Source organism: Bufo bufo, chromosome 7, assembly GCF_905171765.1.
Source record: "Bufo bufo chromosome 7, aBufBuf1.1, whole genome shotgun sequence".
Taxonomy (NCBI): Eukaryota; Metazoa; Chordata; class Amphibia; order Anura; family Bufonidae; genus Bufo; species Bufo bufo.
The window spans coordinates 60,435,301-60,460,677 of record NC_053395.1 but is presented as its reverse complement, the minus strand read 5'-3'; the positions used below and the strand labels follow the sequence as shown (position 1 = coordinate 60,460,677).

Genomic DNA, 25,377 nt, shown 5'->3' with positions numbered 1-25,377 from the left:
TAACCTATAATGTTAATATTTTACGCTCTCATTGGTTATGTTCCCATTTTTATCTGCATCAAACGTAGCTTCATTCATAAAATCGCTCCACCACACAACTTGCCACATGACTATTTCTCCACCAATGATGATGCAAAACGATCGATATATCTTAAACCCTTATTTATTTATTTATTTTCTTATTTTTTACTGAAAAAAATCAAGGGGATTTAAACCTCAAGCAAATCTCACACATCCTTCTCCCAAACTTAATATGTATTCATATATTCACGATTCGCACTCGTTCCATGTTACTACCATAGACCCATTCATAAATCCATTTCACCATCTAATCAAACACGTAGTTAGTCACATGGTTTTGCACCAGCCAATCACAGCCTTAAAGGGGTATTATCATCTTAATGATCACTGTTAAATCTGTCAATGATTTAACAGTGATCATTTTTCTAAATATATTTAATTAACTAATTCCTACCCCTTATAAGAAAAGAAACCTATACTTACCTGATTGTTGTCTTCCGCCTCCCCTAGTTACGGCCGCGCGTGCGCAGACGACTTCTTATCTTCTCCCTCCCTTCTCTCCACGCCAAGACCGCGCATGCGCTATGGTGATTTCCAGAAGTCACCAGGGCGCATGCGAGGTCTCGGCGTGCGCGTTCAGTACATCGCGCGGCCCGGCCGTGAGAAGACATTAATCAAGATGGAGCCCTGCCGAGTGCCGAAACCAGGAAGTGGACAGCGCGCCGGGAGCAGCTAAGTATTAAACGGCGTGTTGAGAATACCCTTTTAATCCACCGAACAAAAACAATAAGAATAGTATATTCTATTTTTGAATATAGGGACACACTCCTCTAGCCGTCAGACAAGGTTTTAGGTCAAACTCCACATTTAACCCACGGGGCTGGATCGTGTCAAGATCATAAATCCACTTCACCTCCTTCCGATCAATCTTGGCCACAGTGTCTCCCTCCCGCCAATTTTGCCTTCACCAGTTCGATCCCCATAAAGGTAAGTCCCCTCGGATTTTTTTGATGCGCGATTTTAAAATGCAGCGATACGCCATGTGTCTCTAATCCCTTTTTAATATTCCTGATGTGTTCTTGTATAAGTGTCTTCAATTTTCGCATGGTGCGGCCCACGTACTGGAGGCCACACGGGCACTCCAGCATGTAGACTACTCCTGCGTTTTCACAGGTGATGTTCCCCTTGATCTTAAAGTCCCTATTTATTTTCATGGAATGAACAGTAGTCACTTTACACTGTCTTTTGCTTTTGTCCCTATTTTTGCATGGGAGGCAAAAACTGCGCCAGGAGAATTTATCTCCTCCTTTTCTGACATTTTCAGTGGGAATCGCACTGCGCACCAAATGATTACCGAGGTTGGGGGCTTTTTTTAAAACAATATCCGAGCGGTCAGGAATTTCTTTACCTATTATTGGGTCATTTTTTAACACCGCCTAATTTTTTCGAATGGCATTTCTGATAATACCGGCCTGGGTGTTATATTGTGTAAGAAATGTGAAGCGAAAGTCCTTTTTTATACTTTTTTCTTCTTCTTTTCTTTTTGGAATTCCTCCTTTTTCAATGTTCTTACTACAGCTAATTAGTTCCTCTCTTTCATAACCCTTTTCAACAAATCTCTCTAGTATGACCTGTCTCTGTTCCCTATATGTTTCTAGATCTGTTTAATTGCGGTGGATCCTTTTCATTTGTCCCATCGGGATGTTCCTCAAGCATGGACTATAGTGACAGCTATGAATATCAATATAGCCGTTCACATCTATCTCCTTGAAGAAGGTTTTTGTTTTCACTATTCCTCCCTCAAAGACCGTGAGATCCAAGAAATTAACCGCTTCATTGCTGATGCAGCTGGTGAATTTTAGATTCCAGTCATTCCTATTTAGTTCTCCAATAAATTCTTCAAGTCCCTGTCTTTCCCCTTCCCACATGAGTAAGCAGTCGTCAATGTACCGTCACCATGCGGTAAGTGTAACTTTGGCCAGACGTGGGTTAATCCTCTCTTCCTCCCAGAATGTCATATACAGGTTGGAGAAACTGGGGGCGAATTTCGCCCCCATCGCCGTCCCAACCTTCTGTAGGTAATAGTCATTTCCAAACCAAAAGTAGTTATGGTTCAGACAATATGCGACACATTCTAAAATAAATGCACCTTGTTTTTCAGATATTGCAGGATCGCTATCTAGATTTCTCTTAATAGCTTCCATACCTAGTTCTTTTAGGATAATAGTATAGAGTGAGGTTACGTCCACAGTCGCTAGCCACATGTTCTCATTATGCGGGCATAAATCTTTCACCAAGGAGATAACGCTTCCTGAGTCTTTTAAAAAGGAATGAGTTTTAGTGACATATTTTTGCAGAAAAAAATCTATATATTCTGTGAGTTTGCTGGTTAATGAGTTAATGCCTGAGACTATAGGTCTCCCTGGGGGATCTGTCTTACTCTTGTGAATTTTTGGCAAATGGTAAATAACTGGGGTGACCGAAGCTTTTATTGTTACATTTTCATATTCTTTCTTGCTTATAATTCCCTCTTTATATCCCCTCAAAAGGAGCCAATCCAGCTCAATTTTGTATTCTGACAATGAATTTTTCTTTAGGACCATATACATCTCCTTATCAGATAGTTGTCTCATTAATTCAGCCTCATATTTGACTACATCCATTATTACAGGTCCTCCCCCTTTATCTGCCGGTTTTATTACTATATCCCGGTTCTTCTCCAGCTTTCTTAGTGCGTCATTCTCCTTCTTTGTGAGATTATAATTTTTCGGTTTAGAGCTAATTTCTTCTAATTCATTCAATACTCCTGTTTTGAATGCATCTATGCACTCATTATTTGAATTTTTTGGAAAAAAATTGTTTTTCTCAATTGTGTATGAACAATCTCACTATCCTGTTGTCATGCCCTGCTCAGGTTATGTGCGGAGGTCTGGCAGGTTAGCAGCACGTGTGAAGTTTTTTGTATCTTGTATCCTACCCACCGTGACATTATAACCCGCCAATACCTAGACTGCCATTTCTCAGCTGCTTTGAGATGGAGTCAATTGATGCGTTAGTTGATCGCATGCAGGAATTATCCCTAGAGGTTGCTGATCTGCGTAATTCTGTCGCACGGTGTCAGAATGCTCTGGCATCAGCTGCTATAGGAGGAAGTCAAATTTATGGGGAGCCTAAAGTCGCTCTCCCTGATAGATTTTCAGGGGGTGTGGATGACTTTATCCGCTTTAGAGAATCATGCAAGCTGTATTTTCGGCTGCAGCCGTCTTCATCAGGTGATAAGAGTCAGAGAGTAGGAATAATCATATTCCTGCTTAAAAGGGAACGCGCAGTCCTGGGCCTTTTCTCTGCCGACCGGTTCTCTGGCCCACCGGTCGGTGGATGAATTTTTTTAAAGCCTTGGGATTCATTTATGATGACCCAGATCGGGTCTCGATGGCAGAATCTAAGTTGCGCAATTTATTACAAGGAGAACATACTGCAGAGGCGTACTGCGTTGAGGTTATGAGATGGGCTACGGAGTCTGAATGGAATGACCGCGCGCTACGTAGTCAGTTTTGTCAGGGGCTGTCTGAGAGATTGAAAGATGCCCTCGCTTTTCATGAGTATCTGGATACGTTGGAGAATTCCATGTCTCTAGCAGTACGTTTAGATAGACGCATTAGAGAAAGGTGTAAGGTTCCTTCTGCGCGAGGGATCCCTTCTGTGAATGGTTTCATCTCAACGATTCCCCAGAGTAAAATGACATGTAATTCTGGAGTAGGGGAGGAACCCATGCAGCTGGGTCAGGTGTCTTTCCGTTCTGGTAATAGGAACTTTAGGAGGTTGCATAAGCTATGTTATTACTGTGGAGAAAGTGGTCATTTTGTTTATGCTTGTCCTTTTGTTAAACCGCAAGTTGATGATAAAGAACCACAAAGAGGTTTACATAAAAAAAAAAAGAAAACATCCCTGACTCTTGGTAGTGTGAATGGGGTGTCGGAGCAAGCAGGTATGCATTCTCCCTGCTATACTCGTATTCTCCTTCCAGCTATGGTGGCGCTAGACTGAAGTATTCATTGACTGTGGTGCTGGGGTAAACCTTATTGATTTTCTTTTCCTTCAAAATCTGGGCTTAAGTACTTGCACTTTAGAAAGAGAGATTCCGGTGTTCGCAATTGATTCTTCCCCTCTTTCTCAAAGGAGTCTCACTCATATTGCTCATGGTATTCAGTTAAGGGTGGGTGATTCACATGTTGAGATCATTTCTTGTTTTGTCATGAAGTACTTGCCCGCTCCTATGGTCTTAGGTTTACCGTGGTTGATAAAACATAACCCTACTATAGATTGGCAGGCAAGGCAGATCATTGGTTGCAGTGAATTTTGTTCGGACAATTGTCTTAGTGCATCTATCTCAGGGGTGTCTACTACGGTTCTACCTCAGTATCTCTCAGATTTTGCGGATGTCTTTTTGGAGGGTGGGGCTTAGGAGTTGCCTCCTCATCGTGAATTTGATTGTGTGGTTAATCTCATCCCAGGGGCTAAGTTGCCAAAGTCTCGGCAGAGGTCATGCGGAAGTATATTACCGAGAGTTTGGCAAAGGGTCATATTAGGCCATCTAAGTCTCCGGTCGCAGTTGGTTTATTCTTTGTAAAGAAAAAGGATGGATCGCTTAGACCTTGTTTGGATTTCCGGGAATTGAACCATATTACGGTCCGTGATCCATATCCCCTTCCTTTGATTTCTGACCTTTTTGATCAAATTGTTGGAGGCAAGGTGTTCTCCAAGTTAGATTTAAGAGGGGCCTACAATCTGATCAGAATCAAGGAGGGTAATGAGTGGGAAACGGCCTTCAACACGCACGAGGGTCATTTCGAGAATCTGGTTATGCCTTTTGGGTTAACTAACGTGCCAGCGGTGTTTCAGCGATTTGTCAATGACATTTTCCATCCTTTTGTGGGAAGGTTCATTGTAATTTACTTGGATGACATACTAATTTACTCTCCTGATCTGAAGACCCATCAGGATCACGTGAGACAGGTTTTGTCGATCCTTTGGAAGAATAAATTATATGCTAAATTGGAGAAATGTGTGTTTTCTGTTCAGGAGCTTCCGTTTCTGGGATATCTGCTTTCTGACTCTGGTTTTCATATGGACCCCGAAAAGGTCTGGGCGGTTCTGGAATGGGAGAATCAGAAAGCTTTGAAGCGGTTTTTGGGGTTTACCAATTATTATAGAAAATGTATCTTGAACTACTCTACCATTGTAAAACCTTTGACCGATATGTGTCATGCCCTGCTCAGGTTATGTGCGGAGGTCTGCCAGGTTAGCAGCACATGTGTAGTTTTTTGTTTTGGTTTTGGAGTTGAGCTGTATCCGCCTCCCTTCAGGTGCACTGGGTGGGGTTGTTTGTATGAGTTTAAATTACGCCACTTCCCAGTGTCCTGTGCAGGTTATAGCTTCTATCTTGCTCAGAGGAAGGAAGGAAGGATTTGCTGTTTCTGCTCAGTAACAAGATACGCTGGTTTTGTTTTCTTTTTTTCTGTCTAGGCTGTTAGAGAGACGCCTGCCCCCTCTAGGTCCTGAGGAAGCAGGCTGTCTGTTTTCCCCTTTCACCATCTTAGGGATTTTAGGGAATCTTCAGCCTTAGGCACGGGGGCACGTTTATTCCCACCTTTAGGGTCTGAACGTGGGAGAGCTGGTAGGGATTAGTCAGGAGGTGACCTTTATCCCCAGCTTCTGGCCTAGACGCTTGTTTTGAGGTTTTCTGTGTGTTTATTGTATCTTGTATCCTACCCACCATGACACCTGTGTGGCATTCTTCAACATAGGTGTCTGGTAATTAATAAGATATTTGGCAATATTTAGCTTCCGGACATATTTGTGAATGTCACGAAATGTCTCAAACTTATTTAACCCCTTGGTGGGTGCAAACTTAAGACCCTTTCCTAACACCTTAATTTCTGATTCAGTAAGGATGTGCTTACTTAAATAAAATATGGGGATCGAACTGGTGAAGGCGAATTGGCGGGGGGAGACACTGTGGCCAAGATTGATCGGAAGGCGGTGAAGTGGATTTATGATCTTGACACAATCCAGCCCTGTGGGTTAAATGTGGAGTTTGACCTGAAACCTTGTCTGACCGGCTAGAGGAGTGTGTCCCTATATTGAAAATAGAATATACTATTCTTATTGTTTTTGTTCGGTGGATTAAGGCTGTGATTGGCTGGTGCAAAACCATGTGACTAACTACGTGTTTGATCACATGGTGAAATGGATTTATGAATGGGTCTATGGTAGTAACATGGAACGAGTGCGAATCGTGAATATATGAATATATATTAAGTTTGGGAGAAGGATGTGTGAGTTTACCTTGAGGTTTAAATCCCCTTGATGATTTTTTTCAGTAATATATAAAAAAATAAAAAAAATAAAGGGGGTTTAAGATATATTGATCGTTTTGCATCATCATTGGTGGAGAAATAGTCATGTGACAAGTTGTGTGGTGGAGTGATTTTATGAACGAAGCTACGTTTGATGCAGATAAAAATGGGAATATAACCAATGAGAGCGTAAAATATTAACATTATAGGTTAAGTCCTTTGGATTCATTTGTTTGTTATTTTAAAAAGAAAATGTATGTTTTTAATGAATTTGAGCAGCATTGTGACCCAGTGTAACTAAGGAGAAGTTTAAGGGTGGATATTTAAACACAAGTGTTGATGATTGAGGTCAATGCCCCTGACGAAGCCTAAGGCGAAACCCGGGTCGGGCGTGCAAAAGGCTGCTGCTTTTTATCTGTGAATTGCTTATACCTTTTATGGAATTTGTGAGTATAAAAAAAACTTGTTTAATATAAATTGGAGACGGTGCTTCACTATTGTAGCGAACTCCTCATAGGATTACTATCGGGAAAGAGGACCTTGATGTACTCGCTTCTATAGCGCTTGTTTGAAGCCTGTTCTCTCATGCTGAGAACATTGCAATGCCACTGCCACAGAGGCCCCCTAGAAATGGAAGATGGGTTACTGTAGGTTCTGGTAGACTGAGAGTTGTGGATAGAAGACATGTGCCACAGTCTGTTGTTGTGCCTTTTCATAGGTAAATGCATTGATATCCAATTCATTATTGTCAAGATGGATGTTCATTGCCTTTAAGAGCCATGCTCGACTATATTTACAATTTTGTATGTCTTGAGTAGGCCAAAGTAAGGTCATACAAAGGTTTCTGCTCTTTAATGTTATTCTTTTCATGAATGTACCAGTCTGAGAAGAGGTCTCCTTGTCTACTTTTAAATTTATGACGGGAGATAAAGATAAGCTCTATGCAGCTGGTGATCATTACCTATACAATTAGGCATTTATTAATAAAGCAAAATATATAATATGTATGTATTCATTTAATGAGCCTTAGTTAGTCCTTAGCATAAGACAATCAGTAGGATATATATATATATATATATATATATATATATATTTGTTTATATTAGATTGTTATATGTTACGAAGACAACATGTATCCAGTATATTGTATATATTTCTCATTAGGAGAATATCTGTCTCTAAAAGAGTGTCTGTGAAGATGTGTGTTTTGTAACAATTATTCACATCTTTGGTATGACAGGAGGTACTGATATCTCTGTGAGAAAACAAGGCCATTCAAACTATTTATGAGTCCATAAATCAACAGTGTGAGAAACATTCAGAGAGACGCCTAGAGGTCTGTCTCTAATTGCTACAAGTGTCAGAATTAATCCCTATGGCTTTGAATTAAAGCTTCTAAGGTCAAAATGTATATTCAGACTTACATAAGTTAACCCTTTATACTATGATGCAAATAGCTTATACAGCAGTGCAACCTAGGTATGAGTAGGTGACATTACAACAGAAGCAAAAGTGCATTCTGGGTAAGGTTATGATGTCACATTTTTTATCAATGGTCACGCCCATCCGACAATGATTGGAAAGTTCCAAACTAGGAAGGTGTGTCTAACTGATAAGTTTGTGATCATAAACTGTACACAGAAGGTAGAAGAAAATAATAAAGAGAGGGAGAGAGAGAAGAGAGAAAAGGGAGAAAGAGGAGAGAGGAGAGAGAGAAGTTGAGCTCTCTAGAGGGATCTATCAGGATGAAAGCCATAATGAGATGCGCTATGATGGACCACCCAGCTTTCCTAAGAGCAGAAGTGAGATTCCTACTAGGACTTGGTAAGAGACACAGAAAATGATATTTCATTTTATTAAGACTAATTTGATAGTGTGGGTGAAATTATACCATCTAGATTGGCGAATAAATAAATAATTAAATTAATTGATTATCTCCATATTGAGATGTAGTCTTAGAATATTGTGAGGCTTCATTCTACCTGCAGAAGAATCTAGACTCATAATCTAGCAAAGCATTAAATGATTGCATATATATATATATATATATATATATATATATATTGATAGAACATTCTTCGCCAAGCTAAGTGATGGATTCTCACAGGAAAGACTTGTTTCAAGTCCTTCCCATTTAAGATCCTAGATCCCTGTTATTTGTCTTAATAGTCTTACCAAAGTTATATATGTGAAAATAGTCCAGGATGGGGCAGAAGGATACAGTTGTCTCTTCTAAGTTATATCCTTGATTTGCCCATCTTGAAGTCATGTGATGTGTAGTTGGTTAGGGGGGGGCAGAATGTATTTAGCATTCTATAATAATGTCTAGGATTAGACATGCCCATCCTGATATCATGAGGTTTTCTCTGAACAGAAGTAATATATATAACTTATGTTCATATTTTGATATCCTAACCTAATAATAGCTTGGTTATAATGTGACAAGTTATTTCCACTCACATGTATTGTTAAGCTTGTAATGCTTTATATTAACGCTATATATATATATATATATATATATATATATATATATTAATTTACATATATCATTGTGTTTATTTACTTATATATGTTTATAACCTTGTAACCAATAAATCTGCATATTTTTATAATACCTGTGTATTATTGTATAATGCAAAACTACATTTTATCATTAACGTCATCTCACGTCAAAAATATTTATCTTATTTATCTGAGGAAATAGTTGGACTCAGATGTGAATTGTATCAATTAGGTTGACAACAATTCACCAGGTCATGATTTTAAGAATTTATGACAAATTTTATAAATTTTATTTTTTTATTGTTAATTATTTTTATGACCATAATTAATAATTCTTAATTGAATTATTACCCACCGACACTGTGGCTCTCCATAATTCATTTGCAGCACTTTCAGAGTGCAAGAGCAACATGGAGGATGGCTCAAGCACAGTGGGTGAGAAACAATAATCTCCCATGCCTAAAGTATGCAAGTCTGCAGCCAAAGACAAAAAGGGGAAGGTGAGGATTGATAGTAAGCAGCTGTTGGTGGGCGATTCCATCATAAGAGGTGTGAAGTTTGAGGAGAATGGTGTTGTGAGATGTCTCCCTGGTGCTACCGCTAGCAGGGATAGACGACGGATCCTTAATATTGTTAGGCAAGCAAAGCAGGAAAGGGAAGTAGATGTTATTGTCCATCTTGGGACAAACGATCTGGCTTGCAATGAGGTTTCAAAGGTGAAAGAAGCTTTTCACACACTTGGAAAGGATATACAGGAGGTTGCATCAACTGTTTCATTCTCTGCAGTTTTGCCTGTGCATAACCTTCAGCATGACAGGAAGATGCGCATTAAGGAATTCAATGTATGGCTTGGTGAATGGTGTCTGAACCAAGGGTTTGGCTTTGTGTCTCATGTTAGCTCTTGTTAGAATGGAAAAGAACTGTACAAGAAAGATGGTTTGCATCTTTCTCTCAAGGGAACGAATGTCCTCGGTGAATGGTTCCAAGTATTTGCTAAGGAGCATTTAAACTAGGAAAGGGGGGCAAAAGAGTGATAATCCAGCAGTCCAACTGCCCCCTGGAACAATGCCAGAAGATGCCAGTAGCACAAAGGGTGAGAAATTAAAACCTCAGATTCTTGTCTACAAATGCTCGCAGTTTAGGGAATAAGATCAATGAACTTGAGGCTATAATGGCATCTGAGAATATAGATGTAGTGGCTGTTACTGAGACGTGGTTCAAGGGGAGTAATGACTGGCATATAACAATACCAGGGTTCTCTCTATACAGGAAAGACAGAGAAGGCAAGAAGGGGGGAGGGGTGGCCCTGTATGTGAAAGATAGCATAAAATCTAATTTGATACAAGTTAACGAGAACAATTTAGAGTCAGTTTGGGTTACCTTGCAGCTTGATAATCATAAGGTAACTTGTGTAGGTGTAATATATAGACCACCTAGCCAAGTCAAATAATTTGATGATCTACTAGTCGAGGAAATAGCTAAAATGACATTGAAAGGGGAAGTTATCATTATGGGAGACTTCAATCTTCCTGATGTAAACTGGAAAACCAAAATAGCTAGTTCTGCCAGGAGTACAGATAATCTAAATTCCCTACTGGGATTATCTCTACAGCAAGTAGTTGAGGAGCCAACCCGGAAGGAGGCCATTTTAGATTTAGTATTCACAAATGGGAATTTGGTATATGATATTACTGTAGGGGAAAGCTTGGGATATAGTGATCACCAGTCAGTGTGGTTTACTATAAGTACAGTGACTGTCACACCACACAAAAACAAAAGTTTTAGATTTTAGAAAAACTGACTTTTCTAAAATTAGATTAGTGGTATACGAGTCCCTATCAGATTGGAACAGTTTCATTGGAGTCCAGGAGAAATGGGACTACTTAAAAGCGGCCCTATTGAAGGAAACAGAAAATTGCATTAGGCTTGTCAGTAAAAGCAAAAAAAGGAAGAGACCACTGTGGTACTCAGCAGAAGTGGCCAAAATCATTAAAAACAAAAAGATAGCATTTAGGAATTATAAAAATAAAACAAAAAGAGCATGACACGCAAATTTATAAGATTAGGCAGAGAGAGGCCAAACAAGTTATAAGAGTTTCTAAAGCACAGGCAGAAGAGAAATTAGCTCAGTCAGGGAAAAAAGGCGATAAGGCATTCTTCAGATACATAAATGAAAAAAGGAAACTAAAACAAGGAATTACCAAAATAAAAACAAAAGAAGGAAGGTATATGGAAGAAGATAAAGAACAAGCTGACTGCCTCAATGAATACTTCTGTTCAGTTTTTACAAAGGAAAATGAAGGAAAAGGACCTCAGTTAGGAAAGAAGACTAATGAATCTTTTGATGCATGTGTCTTTACAGAGGAAGAGTTTCTAAGTCAGCTGTCTAAAATTAATACAAATAAGTCACAGGGGCGTGATGGGATACACCCAAAGCTATTAAAAGAGCTCAGCGGTGAACTAGCAAAACCATTAACAGATTTATTTAACCAATCACTGGCAACAGGAGTCGTCCCAGAAGATTGGAAATTAGCAAATGTTGTGCTCATTCACAAGAAAGGTAGTAGGGAGGAATCGGGCAACTATAGGCCAGTAAGCCTGACATCATTAGTGGGGAAATAATGGAAACCATACTTAAGGAGAGGATTGTGGAACATCTAAAATCCCATGGATTCAAAGATGAAAAACAGCATGGGTTTACTTCAGGGAGATCATCTCAAACTAATCTTATAGATTTTTTTGATTGGGTGACTAAAATAATAGATGGAGGAGGTTCAGTAGACATCGCTTATCTAGACTTTAGTAAGGCTTTTGATACTGTCCCACATAGAAGGCTTATCAATAAATTGCAGTCTTTGGGCTTGGACTCCCATATTGTTGAATGGATTAGGCGGTGGCTGAGGGACAGGCAACAGAGGGTTGTAGTCAATGGAGTATATTCAGACCAAGGTCTTGTTACCAGTGGGGTACCTCAGGGATCTGTTCTGGGACGCATATTGTTTAATATCTTTATCAGCGAAATTGCAGAAGGCCTCAATGGTAAGGTGTGTCTTTTTGCTGATGACACAAAGATTTGTATAAGGGTTGATGTTCCTGGAGGGATACACCAAATGGAAAAGGATTTAGGAAAACTAGAGGAATGGTCAAAAATCTGGCAGCTATAATTTACTGTTGATGAGTGCAAGATAATGCACCTGGGGCGTAAAAACCCAAGAGCAGAATATAAAATCAGTGATACAGTCCTAACCTCAGTATCTGAGGAAAGGGATTTAGGGGTCATTATTTCAGAAGACTTAGGCCCCTTTCACACGAGCGAGTTTTCCGCGCGGATGCGTTGCGGGAGGTGAACGCACAGCATCCGCGCGGAATCCTGACCCATTCATTTCTATGGGGCTGTTCACATGACCGGTGATTTTCACGCATTCCCTTGTGCGTTGCGTGAAAATCGCAGCATGCTCCTCTTTGTGCGTTTTTCACGTAACGCAAGCCCCATAGAAATGAATGGGGTTGCTTGAAAATAGCAAGCATCCACAAGCAAGTGCGGATGCGGTGCGATTTTCACGCATGGTTGCTAGGAGACGATCGGGATGGAGACCCGATCATTATTATTTTCCCTTATAACATGGTTATAAGGGAAAGTAATAGCATTCTGAATACAGAATGCATAGTAAAACAGCACTGGAGGGGTTAAAAAAAAATAAAAAATCATTTAACTCACCTTAGTCCACTTGTTCGCGATGCCGGCATCTCCTTCTGTCCCCTTTACTGAATAGGACCTGTGGTGAGCATTAATTATAGGTCAAGGTAGGACCTTTGATGACGTCACTCCGGTCATCACATGGTACGTCACATGATCTTTTACCATGGTGAATGCCGACATCGCGAACAAGTGGACTAAGGTGAGTTAAATGATTTTTTTATTTATTTTTAACCCCTCCAGCGCTGTTTTACTATGCATTCTGTATTCAGAATGCTATTATTTTCCCTTATAACCATGTTATAAGGGAAAATAATACAATCTACAGAACACCGATCCCAAGCCCGAATTTCTGTGAAGAAGTTCGGGTTTGGGTACCAAACATGTGCGATTTTTATCACGCGAGTGCAAAACGCATTACAATGTTTTGCACTCGCGCGGAAAAATCGCGGGTGTTCCCGCAACGCACCCGCACATTTTCCCGCAACGCCCGTGTTAAAGAGGCCTTAAAAGGTAGGCAGACAATGTCATAGAGCAGCAGGAAATGCTAGCAGAATGCTTGGGTGTATAGGGAGAGGCATTACCAGTAGAAAGAGGGAGGTGCTCATGCCGCTCTACAGAGCATTGTATTGAGTATTGTGCTCAGTACTGGAGACCATATCTCCAGAAGGATATTGATACTTTGGAGAGAGTTCAGAGAAGAGCTACTAAACTGGTACATGGATTGCAGGATAAAACTTACCAGGAAAGATTAAAGGACCTTATTAACATGCATAGCTTGGAAGAAAGACGAGACAGAGGGGATATGATAGAAACTTTTAAATACAAAAAGGGAATCAACAAGGTAAAAGAGGAGAGAATATTTAAAAGAAGAAAAACAGCTACAAGAGGACATTGTTTTAAATTAGAGGGGCAAAGGTTTAAAAGTAATATCAGGAAGTATTACTTTACTGAGAGAGTAGTGGATGCATGGAATAGCCTTCCTGCAGAAGTGGTAGCTGCAAATACAGTGAAGGAGTTTAAGCATGCATGGGATAGGCATAAGGCCATCCTTCATATAAGATAGTGCCAGGGGCTATTCATAGTATTCAGTATATTGGGCAGACTAGATGGGCCAAATGGTTCTTATCTGCCGACACATTCTATGTTTCTATGTTTCTAAGTGTCTGCATATTACTGTGCGCCTGTGAGTATAATATCAGGTGTGCTTGCAATCGACAGTAGCAGTACTTCACTATCAGTGTGATTTTGGTATCCCATAGGAGTCAGTGGAGGAAGAGCGATTCCTGTGGAGACTAATGTTTTACCCATACGTGCAGAAGTGGATACTATGATTGGAGTGGTTAACTGAAATACGCGCGGTCTACTAAATCGCATTGATGCTGCCACCTGCCTGATGCAACACATCTGATACCAAGTGCTCCTTCTTTCACCCACCATCTTCAGCTGGTACTAGTATTGCCACCCACCTCCCCACTCTGCAATCGGGTCACTCTGTGGTCTCTTGATGCTGCTGCCACCTCCTCACTATGTCACCTTGCCACTCTGTGGTCTCCTGATGCTGCTGCCACCTCTACACTATGTCACCTTGCCACTCTGTGGTCTCCTAATGCTGCTGCCACCTCCACACTATGTCACCTTGCCACTCCGTGGTCTCCTGATACTGCTGCCACCTCCACACTATGTCACCTTGCCACTCTGTGGTCTCCTGATGCTGCTGCTACCTCAACACTATCTCACCTTGCCACTTTGTGGCCTCCTCCTGATGCTGCTGCTGCCTCCACCTTCACACTATGTCATTGTGCCACTCTGTGACCTCCTTATCCTGCTTCCACCTCCACACTGTCATTGTGCCACCCTGTGGCCTCCTCCTGATGCTGCTGCCGCCACCTCCACACTCTGTCATTGTGCCTCCTGATGCTGTTGCTACCTCCACACTGTCATTGTGCCACCCTGTCATAGGGCCACTCTTTGGACTTCTCAAGCTGTTCCCACCCTCCCCACTTCATGACTGGGCCACTATTTTGCCTTTTGGCCTGGCTGACATCATCATTTATTTGACCCTTCTTCTGATCTGTCAGAAAGAAGGAAAAATGAGACGCACAACGGATCCTGTCTATGTAACAGCTGTAAGGCCTGCATGACATGGTCCATATTTTGCATCAGAATTAGCTTATGATTTGGTAGCCAAAAGCAGCAGTGGGTACAAAACACAGAAGACATTCAAATATTCCATTCACGTGTCATCTCTGTTTTGGATCCACTCCTTTTTTTTTTTTTTTGGCTTTAGCAATACTGATTGATTGAAGGTGTATGCTCCACAGACAGGATCCGTTTTTTGGGGGTTATTGTTCTGATGGATCAGAGGAAGGGCAAAATAATCTGAGACGTCAACACAAACTTACTGCTGACACCCTCTCCACTGTCAGGAGAGCTCTACTTGTATAAGCGTTTAATAGAACAGGTTCTGTAGACATCTATGTGGAATCAGCTACAGACAGTGTAAAAGGAGTGCACTTCTTTTTGACGCTAACATTGACCTGTAAGGATGAGTTCACGCTTGAGTTATTTGGTCAGTTTTGGCCACGTAACTGCCCAAATAAGTGGATTGTGCAGTGATTCTAAGAGCGACACCTCTCATCTGCATGTCATATTGACTCACAGTATTGTTTCACTACCACATCAGACTCCCTATGCCTGTTACTGCAAGGCACAGTGTTCTACACCACTATAAAGGCTCTCTACAGCCAGGAAATAGCCCTTTTATTTAACGCGATTCGCCACAAATAAATTCGGATCAAATGTTTTTGGAAAATTCGGTAAACCGGCTGAATCGAATTTTTTAAAAATTCGCTCATCTCTACTCAACAGCATAGAATACAACACTGGCATCTAAAAGTGTCTAGACAAAGAGTGGCGTTACTGAAACCAATAAGAATACTGAGTATAGTAAATAAGGTAAAAAAATCTTTAAAAAGGTGTTAAAAATCTGTGAAAACTTACTATGAATTTGGTTATATGGTCTTCTTCATCCTCCTCCTGCAGAGGACATGTGGAGTGGATGAACGGTAAAAAGGTCTCTGTATAATCAAACAAATACATGTATAACATGCTGAGCCGTGGCAATGATTCCAGGGCATACAACAGGAAAAGGGATTTTTCAGGGTTTACCGCCTAAGAGAGTAGAAAGAAGAAAGTTTACATTTACCAGAAGCCCCTAAACAAGCATTCACTTTCCAGTAAATATATCTGAAACAAAATAAAAGATGCAATGTGATGCTGCAGGGGTAATGGCTGCCCCCCCCCCCCCTCCCCCAGCTACAAAAGCTGATTTCAATTTCATGCATTAATGGTTTTCTCGGATTCCCCTGGATTAAGAGTGGGAAACTATTTTTTAAAGTATATCCAGACCTCTTCCTTTCATCTACATCCTCTCCCATCCCTTGGTAGGACATGATGGACATATGATGTTTTTCAACCATATGAAAAGTTCTAAGAAAAGTTCTTTGGTTAGGGACCTTGCCATGTGAACCCAACCAGACACTGAATGTTGATGAGCATGCAGTTTTGCTGCAGTCAATAGCAAATGCTGTAGAAATACTTGTGGCACCTTCATGCTAGTGATCATGTAGCCCCACAGCGATGCCATTTTCTTGTAAGTTTCAGTGACAGGTACGTAAATAAATCTTAGTGTGGTCCAGGAACCATTTGTCTTATACCAATCACAGAACACAACAGGCAACATCATCACATATAGGTGAAGAACCTTCACTTGTACCAATGTAACCATATGACAGTGGACAAATGCTTTACCCTATATTCCCACAAATTCTGAGGTGGCTTCACCCCAAGCGTCTTCACTCTCTCCAGCTCCGTGATGATGGCTTTCCGGTGACTGGTGCTCTCTATACTGTATGGCTCTTTTGAAAACTCCTCCTCACCCAGTATTAGCAGTAGCCTGTTCATAGAAGTAGACGTCAGCAGTTCATAAAAGCTAAAAAAAAAAATAGCTCCCAAAAAGTTATAGCAATGATAACACAAGTGCACAAATGTAGGGTTCCTTATCCAGCCAAAATATATTTTCTTCTTCTGTCATTGTAGTAATAGCAGGATGACAAGACAAGTTTGACAGATGTAAATGATCAGATCAGTTGGCATCATGGGCGTAACTACCACAATGGCAGACCATGCGACTGCTATGAGACCAGAGCAAGAGGGGGCTCAGTTGGGATCATCCTCTCTTCTACTGGGCATGAAAACTTGGTCAGGAACAACTTTTAGCAAATGAGGCAGTGAAAAAAATGGCCCAAGTGTCATTGAAAGGGGTTTAGGCAGAAACCCGTCTGTCCTGTGTGTGTGGGGGTGGGGGGGGGGGGGGAAGGGGGCTGGTTTGATCCTTGCTATGGGACCCTTACTTCTCTATGTATGCCACTGGTTGGCATGACCGCGTTTAAGCATATGTTCACACAGTGGAATGTTCAAGTGCCAAAATCCAATTGGAAATCCATGAGGTAGCTCACATGCTTCTGGATTTCACAGTGGCCTTGAAATGTGAGATACCTTGATAAATAACTTCAGTTGCTGCAGAAACCGAAGTGAGTGGCCGCATGTGGATTACAAACATTGACTGGACCTGAATCTGCGTGCGGATTTGCTCAAAACTGTAAATCTGCAGCAAATTTTTCAGATGTAAATATCCACTGTGTGCACAAAACCTAAGGGTACGGCCAGCAATGCACATGGTCATTTTTCTGCATGCAGTTTTGGAAGCCAAAACCAGGAGCGGATCATAAAAGGAGAGAAAGTATAAAGGACAGATATGACTTCTTTTTTTAATTCACTGCTGGTTTTGACGTACAAAATTCCATGCAGAAACCTGAGTGTACGGCAGTAGCCTTAAAGAGTCTGTCACTGGATCTGAAGGAAAATAATCCAACAGTTGCAATAGCACTGCCAATGCATAGAACCACAAAATAGCGGGCCCTGTATGCTAAATTACTCTTAGCCATGCCAATGAATGGGGGATGGATAATTAACAAGCAGCATGCACTTGCTTTTGTAAGAGCATCTAAGAGATGAGCACCAAGATACTAGACACTTGCCATATTGCTAGTAGATGCATTCATTTCCAATAATCTATACCAATATTCTCACCTTCCATTTACCCTGACAGATAAAAATCTGTCTTGGTAATCAGACGTCCATGGACCCAACTGCTCAAGCCAAAGGACTACCTCTTCAGGGGTCCATTTAGACACTGGTTTGTGGGCCAAGAGGTCATGTTCACATGCTTGAATGATCCGATAACACACCAGTAACACAACCTGGGAAACAATCCATTACAAACCATTAATAGAAAACAGAATAACTCTTCCTTTTCAAGACTGGATTGGTTTTGATTCACAAAATGTGGTGCTGCAATATTCCTTCTATATGGCACATTGGGTTTATAGTGTTGTACGCATGAGAGACAACCCTTTTGAAAAAGCTAGTGACTGAGCAGCACCCTGGAAAGTGCAATACTACTTAGTGTCCATTCTGATGAGCTTCCATACTTATAATATGAGGCACAAGTCTGCCAGAACAGGAGATTGAGATTTGTGTCCACCAGGATAGGAGCCAGTCTTACAGAGCGGTTCTCTGTTCTGGTTCATAAAGAGAAGTGATAACATAGTCCTCTTCATTACTGTGTAGGCACATGAACAGATGGTGTTCTGCCTCCAGTAGGAGGAGATTTATTTCAATTCACGTCTATTTCATTTCTAGTTTCATTCTGCTGCACTTTCTGTATTCCTGTAGTTATTAGTTAGGTAACAGCACCATCTAGCGGTGGTAAAAATGTATTGCACCTTATTTTCTTGTTAATAAAGATTACTGCTTTGTGAGAGGTAATAGGAATTGTGGGTAGTGCAAGGCATTCTGGGAAGGAGAAGCTCAGTCTCCAGTCTACATACAGACTACAGGACATCAGCAGAGCTGTTCCATGCAGTTCTTCTTAAATTCCCCCATCTTTGTGCAAGTATATCTGGTGAGTGACATCTACCTTTGTTTCAGGGACAGTATGTTATGCAGAGCTGTTCTAGTAGTTGAAGTGTCACTGAGGGAGTTATTTATGTTAGCTAGCCATGCAATCTATGTATAGGCAGCCATTTTGCTCAGTGTTATGCAAATGTTATAATACATGCTGTTCTATGCTTTCTGGTGATACATGTTATGCCTTATACAAGCCATTTGTATTCTTATAGTTTTGCCACAATTGATCAATCACATCAAATACTTCTGTTTTGCCAATAAAAAAGTTAGACTACAGAAAACAGTCCTCTTATTTGGAATGGTTTATGCTGAATGTCAGACTGCACACTATGTGAACGTGTATGAAGACAGAACAGATGGGATGTATGTAAAGACATTACAAATGACTGTGTTATACAGGAGGGTCACTTACTGTTACTCTCTTTAATACAGTCAGCACCCCTGAGAAGTTAATTCCGCCCCTCTGGTGGTTAGCCTGCCTGTCCCAGGAAGACAACCGACTCTGGAAAATGCCATACTTATTGAAGGCCTGCAAGGCTCCGGTAATATCAACTTTCTGCTTAAGGTCCTCATATTTTTCTTTTATGGTATCAGGAAACAGTTTTTCAATGATGTTCCTGAAAAACAAAATATCAACCAAGAGGTCGTTACAAGAGTCACAAAGAAAACATAACATTATGCATTACTGCGGTCACTAAATAATCTGGTATTAGCGGAAATTAAACCTTTGGGAGCCCTTTCAAATATTTCTCATGTAAGTACTGTCTCACTGAGATTTGTTGGATGCCATGTAATATTTTATCATTTGTTTCAATTGTTCCTTTAGCATTGGACTTCAACTATGTACATTTTAGAATGTTAAAAACAACTTTCTGGTCACAGTCCTGCTTGTCCAGCCCTGCACTTGGATTAGCCAGCAATACACATGTAAGTAGTTTTGGCCAATCTAAGGGTAGCAGGAAGGGTCTTGGACTACCAAGTGCAAAATAAGTACTTCACAGTAGGCATGCCCACATTGTGCCCCTTCACAGTAGTTATGCCCCCAATATACCACTTCACAGTAGTTATGCTCACAATGTGCCCCCCTCACAGTAGTTATGCCCACACTGTGCCCCCCTCACAGTAGTTATGCCTACATTGTTCCCCCTTCACAGAAGTAATGCCCTCTCTGTGACCCCTTCACAGTAGTGATGCCCTCTCTGTGCCCCTTCATAGTAGTAATGCCCTCTCTGTCCCCCCTCACAGTAGTTATGCCTTTGTTGTGCCCCATCCACAGTAGTAATGCCCTCTGTGCCTCTTCACAGTAGTAATGCCTTCTCTGTGCCCCTTCATAGTAGTAATGCCCTCTCTATGCACCTTCACAGTAGTTATGACTTTGTTGTGTCCCCTTCACAGTAGTTATGCCCTCTGTGCCCCTTCACAGTAGTTATGCCCTGATTGTGCCCCTTCACAGTAGTTATGCCCTCATTGTGCCCCTTCACAGTAGTTATGCCCTCATTGTGCCCCTTCACAGTAATTATGCCCTCATTGTGCCCCCCTCACAGTAGTAATGCCCTCATTGTGCCCCCCTCACAGTAGTAATGCCCTCTGTGCCCCTTCACAGTAGTAATGCCCTCTGTGCCCCTTCACAGTAGTAATGCCCTCTGTGCCCCTTCACAGTAGTAATGCCCTCTGTGCCCCTTCACAGTAGTAATGCCCTCTGTGCCCCTTCACAGTAGTTATGCCCTCTTTGTGCCCCTTCACAGCAGTAATGCTCTCACTGTGACCCCTTTACAGTAGTAATGCTGTAAAAAAAAACACGCCAGAATTGCAGTTTTTTGCTCATTCACAACAAAAAATGGAATAAAAAGTGATCAAAAATTGTTAAGTACCCCAAAATGGTACAAAAAAAAACCTATTAGGGGAAATTCATTATCCCTCCTATGCCTGTATTTGGCATAAAAATGTCATGCATAAAAGGACAGGCCAGACCTGTGTTGCAAGCCTGGGGGGAGGCCTGCATGACTGGGTTTGGAGGGAGTGGGGAGAAAATGGCAGGCAGGGGGTTAAGGGCGGCAATAGAGGGAGAGTAGCTGGTGGGGGGGAAGGCTGTTAAAAGGGAGGACAAAAGGCAGGAAAGGGGCTATTTTAGTGGGCACTGTGAAGGGATCAGTCGTTCTCCCCAATATTGAAAAAAAAAAAAAAAAAAGCTACAGTGTGCTGTGTGTCCCAAAGCCTACTCACCATGTCCGAGGTGGAGGCGATGCTGGCGCAGCTTTGGGAGGCTGCGGAACAGAGAGGTCCAGGATGGCTGCAGGCTCAGGTCCAGGGATTGCTGGCGGGGGTCAGTTGGTGCTGCTGCTGAAGTGCCCCCACGAAAACGGCCGATGAGGACCAGGCCTCCGGCCCGCCTAAGCCCAGAGGTGAACCCGAGGGTCTGGCACAGAGTGAGGAGACCCTCCATGGATCCTCTGGTTCGTGCTGCTGTGGGGAAGGTTAGTTCCAGGCAGGCACAGGCCAGGAGGAATCCGGCAGCACGGCGGACCTCTGGGCAGTGGTTCTGATGCCCAGCGAGGGGGAGAGCAGCAGGAGTAGTGTGGCCAAGATGGAGGTTCAGCGTCTGCCGCACAGGGCTGGCTCACTGTCTTCTGGAACTTTGTGGAACTGTGCGCCCAGGCTACAAGAGGAGAAGACATCTCTGCAGAGGAGTTCCTGAGGATCCTAGGACATGGGGATGACTGCACGCAACACCCTCAAGCTCATGTTCGGGCTAGCGGAGTCACAGCATCTGCGCAGCCAGGTGAGTCGCAAGGGGGTAACCCCTTGGAGGTAGCAAAAGGGACCTCTGGGTTGGGCTGACCCCGGGGGCGGCGGCTGGTTTGGGTTAAAGGAGCTTTGGGCTGGGTTACGGGAGTTGGTGCGGGGTTTGGTGGCACCTGAGTCGATGGTGGGGGTCGCCATTGGCGGCGTAGGGTATCTAAGGGGAGGGGAGCTCCGGTCAGGGGGGGGGGGGCGACGGCGAGCAGCGGTAGTAGTGGCGGCGGGACTAGAGGGACATCAGCGGAGTCGGGGGGGATAAGGACGGGGTAAAGACGGTGATAAGGAGGGGGATGTGCCTCATTTTGATCACACAGCAAAGGGCGAGGTGTATGTTTGCTTTGAAGGGCCCCTAGTCCCTTTGGAGCATTTTTTGTTGGATAGGGAACGGAAAGAGGAAAAGAAAAAGGAGGATGAGGATAAGTGGTGTTATTGTCTGATTCCGTGTACGTTCTCAAATTTGTTGCAGGTTTTTGTGATCCTGGCCAATGTTATAGGGGAAAAGGCGTCAGAGAATTGTTCTTCACTTTTTTACTATTTAGACACTATTGGGGAAGCGTATCGGGTTTATGGGGTGCTTGCTTGGTTGCGTTATGACGAACAGTTTCGTCAGTGCAAGGCGGTGCGTCCTAGTATCAGGTGGGACCACAAGGATATAGCGCTGTGATTGCGGGTGATGGCTCCAGTTAGGGCAGGTCAGTCCTTTCACGGGGGGCCAGGTGTTCAGGACAGTCGGAGTGCTCCGTGGCGGTTTCAGAAGGGTTTGTGCTTCCTCTTTAATGGTGATAAATACTTATACGGCGTCACCAACCATTGATATGGTTATGAAGGTTGGTGTACACAGGACAGCATGGGGAGTATTGAAGTGTCTGTCCTATCCCTACACTCACCCTCTATAAAGCCTCAGCCCAGGGACGTCCCCTGATGGTGGAGACTCCCTGTCCTCGAACCTGGACTGACTGCCCTACGTACACCCTCCTCTCAATGACCAATAATCTGGCAACCTGCATATAAGACGGATGTAGCTAGTGTCACAGGTTAGTTATCGCCTGTCTTGACAGCAGCCCATGTAGATGGAAAAACGTATGGTGTGAAGGTGTGGGTCCCACCTCTGGCACCATAAAGAAGCCCCTTGGAAACGTCAAGATAATCATACGTTCCCAGGCTTTTTAAAGCATAATTCCCGACGCGTTTCCCCTACTTTCAGGTTTATCAGGGGGTAAATAAACAGTCATGGGTGAACCGTCTTAGTAAAAGATAGTTATGATATATTGTGATACACTTATATTATGAAATAATAGAAATGGAGGATACGGAACCAGATAGCGCAGGTAATGATAAATGCAAGGACTCAATGGGACCAGTCAGATATATCCCACTTAGCCTCAGACATGGTCATCATTATCAGGAGCCCATTCAGATAAGGACCAATACAATGTCCAGAACTGTAAAAACATACATTGTACAGTATATAAGGCTCTGATGAACACCAAAAATCTAGCTTGCCAAGTTCAATTAAAAGGTCCTGTACTCACACTTCCTTGCGCTCTGGTATCGTACCGTTCCTCCAGATAGTCACACATACTGTTGTTTTTAGCTTCCCTAAATACCCCCGTGCCAGCTGTTTGAAATCGGCGCTTAATGGAACGCCAGGCAGTCACTTCCGGTCGCGAGATGTTTCCTAATGCGTCACATCCGGTCTTTGGAACGCAAGTGGCCGCCATATCCGGTTTATCGGCCACAGCGTTCCTGGTTTGTTTATATTCATTGCTGGGCAACCGGACGTCTTGCTTACTGACGTCACATCAATCAGAAAGGTATACTTGCTCTTAGCTGTGCAGTCGTTCAGAAATATATTATTTTATTAAAGTTTACATGCACTTCAGAGTAAACTGACACAGTTTAAGGGATACCCGATATGGTTATGAGTCCCCAAGATATGGGTAATTACAATATCAGAGCCGCATCGTATAGCAAGAGGATGTATGTAAATGATTGACCACATGTGTAATCAACGTTTTCATTGACATACCCCCATATTCTGCTGGAGTGCCATAGGCAGCGTTGCAGATAGGTAGAGGGGGGGTTTGGGAAAAAGGGGTAGAAGGGAAGATCGGTGTGGACAAATATCAAAGAACAAATATGTTGCACAGCATTCCACCTAGGTGCACGCCCTGGATAGCTGGCAGCACCAGGCATCTGTATGATATTAGACGCCAAATAGTAAAAAATCGGATACTTCCCGTATCCTGCCAATATATCAAAACTCATCATACCGAGCAGGCTTATTCATGATCAGAGTGATCAGACTGGGCACATCCTCCACAAACTATAAAAAACAAGGTAAGAGGTACCTGAGATTTAAACCGGTGGATCCACATACAGTACAGACCAAAAGTTTGGACACATCTTCTCATTCAAAGAGTTTTCTTTATTTTCATGACTATGAAGGCATCAAAACTATGAATTAACACATGTGGAATTATATACATAACAAACAAGTGTGAAACAACTGAAAATATGTCATATTCTAGGTTCTTCAAAGTAGCCACCTTTTGCTTTGATTACTGCTTTGCACACTCTTGGCATTCTCTTAATGAGCTTCAAGAGGTAGTCCCCTGAAATGGTCTTCCAACAGTCTTGAAGGAGTTCCCAGAGATGCTTAGCACTTGTTGGCCTTTTTGCCTTCACTCTGCGGTCCAGCTCACCCCAAACCATCTCGATTGGGTTCAGGTCCGGTGACTGTGGAGGCCAGGTCATCTGGCGCAGCACCCCATCACTCTCCTTCATGGTCAAATAGCCCTTACTTTTAAAGTTTTCCCAATTTTTCGGCTGACTGACTGACCTTCATTTCTTAAAGTAATGATGGCCACTCGTTTTTCTTTACTTAGCTGCTTTTTTCTTGCCATAATACAAATTCTAACAGTCTATTCAGTAGGACTATCAGCTGTGTATCCACCTGACTTCTCCTCAACGCAACTGATGGTCCCAACCCCATTTATAAGGCAAGAAATCCCACTTATTAAACCTGACAGGGCACACCTGTGAAGTGAAAACCATTTCAGGGGACTACCTCTTGAAGCTCATCAAGAGAATGCCAAGAGTGTGCAAAGCAGTAATCAAAGCAAAAGGTGGCTACTTTGAAAAAACCTAGAATATGACAAATTTTCAGTTGTTTCACACTTGTTTGTTATGAATATAATTCCACATGTGTTAATTCATAGTTTTGATGCCTTCAGTGTGAATCTACAATTTTCATAGTCCTGAAAATAAAGAAAACTCTTTGAATGAGAAGGTGTGTCCAAACATTTGGTCTGTACTGTACATTCTTTCTGGAGAATTTTACGATCCCAGTTGCCTCCCCTTGGGGGTGGGGGGATCATGTCCAAGATCGAAAACTTCAGACAGTTGGGGTTACCACCATTAACGTCATTTACATGTGATGCAACCGGAGTGATGTTTTTCTTAACAACGTCGTTCACATGTTCGCAAATCCGTCGCCTGACCTCTCTGATGGTTTTTCCTATGTAGTCCATAGGACATGGACATTGGCATACGTACACCACCCCTTTGCTCCTGCAATTATAGAAGTCTCTAATTTTAAAGGTTTGTCCAGTTACCGAACATGTGATCATTTTAGCTGTAGATATGAATGCACATGCCTTGCACGAGCCACATCTATACATACCGCAGGGTTTACGGTCGAGCCACATCCCCACTGCACCTGGTGTCGTGTAGTGGCTGTGGACCAAACGGTCTTTGAGGCTCCTCCCCCGTCTATATGTGATGCTGGGTTGCGCAGTAAGCACATCCCTAAGGTCGGGGTCCATATGTAAGATGGGCTAATACCTTTTAAGAATTGAGACAATCTGTGTATTTGCAGAGTCGAAGGTCGAGATAAGGCGTACTAGCTGTTGTCCGCTCTGTGTCTTAGGTCTAGGGACAAGGAGTTCCGTGCGGTCCTTACTA

The 25,377-nt window shown here is 42.4% G+C and overlaps 1 protein-coding gene across 1 annotated transcript in view; it reads right to left on the bottom strand.

The window, feature by feature from the left end:
* The window catches only part of LOC121008753 (bifunctional apoptosis regulator-like), an 82,322-nt gene that overhangs the window by 47,849 nt on the left and 9,096 nt on the right, over positions 1-25,377 (bottom strand). Inside the window, exons 2-5 of the mRNA XM_040441448.1 lie at positions 19,025-19,229; positions 17,734-17,903; positions 16,393-16,537; positions 15,583-15,753 (exon numbers count right to left, since the gene is read on the bottom strand). Of these exons, the coding sequence (XP_040297382.1) occupies positions 15,583-15,753; positions 16,393-16,537; positions 17,734-17,903; positions 19,025-19,229 (691 nt within the window). The remainder of the gene's footprint in view (positions 1-15,582; positions 15,754-16,392; positions 16,538-17,733; positions 17,904-19,024; positions 19,230-25,377) is intronic.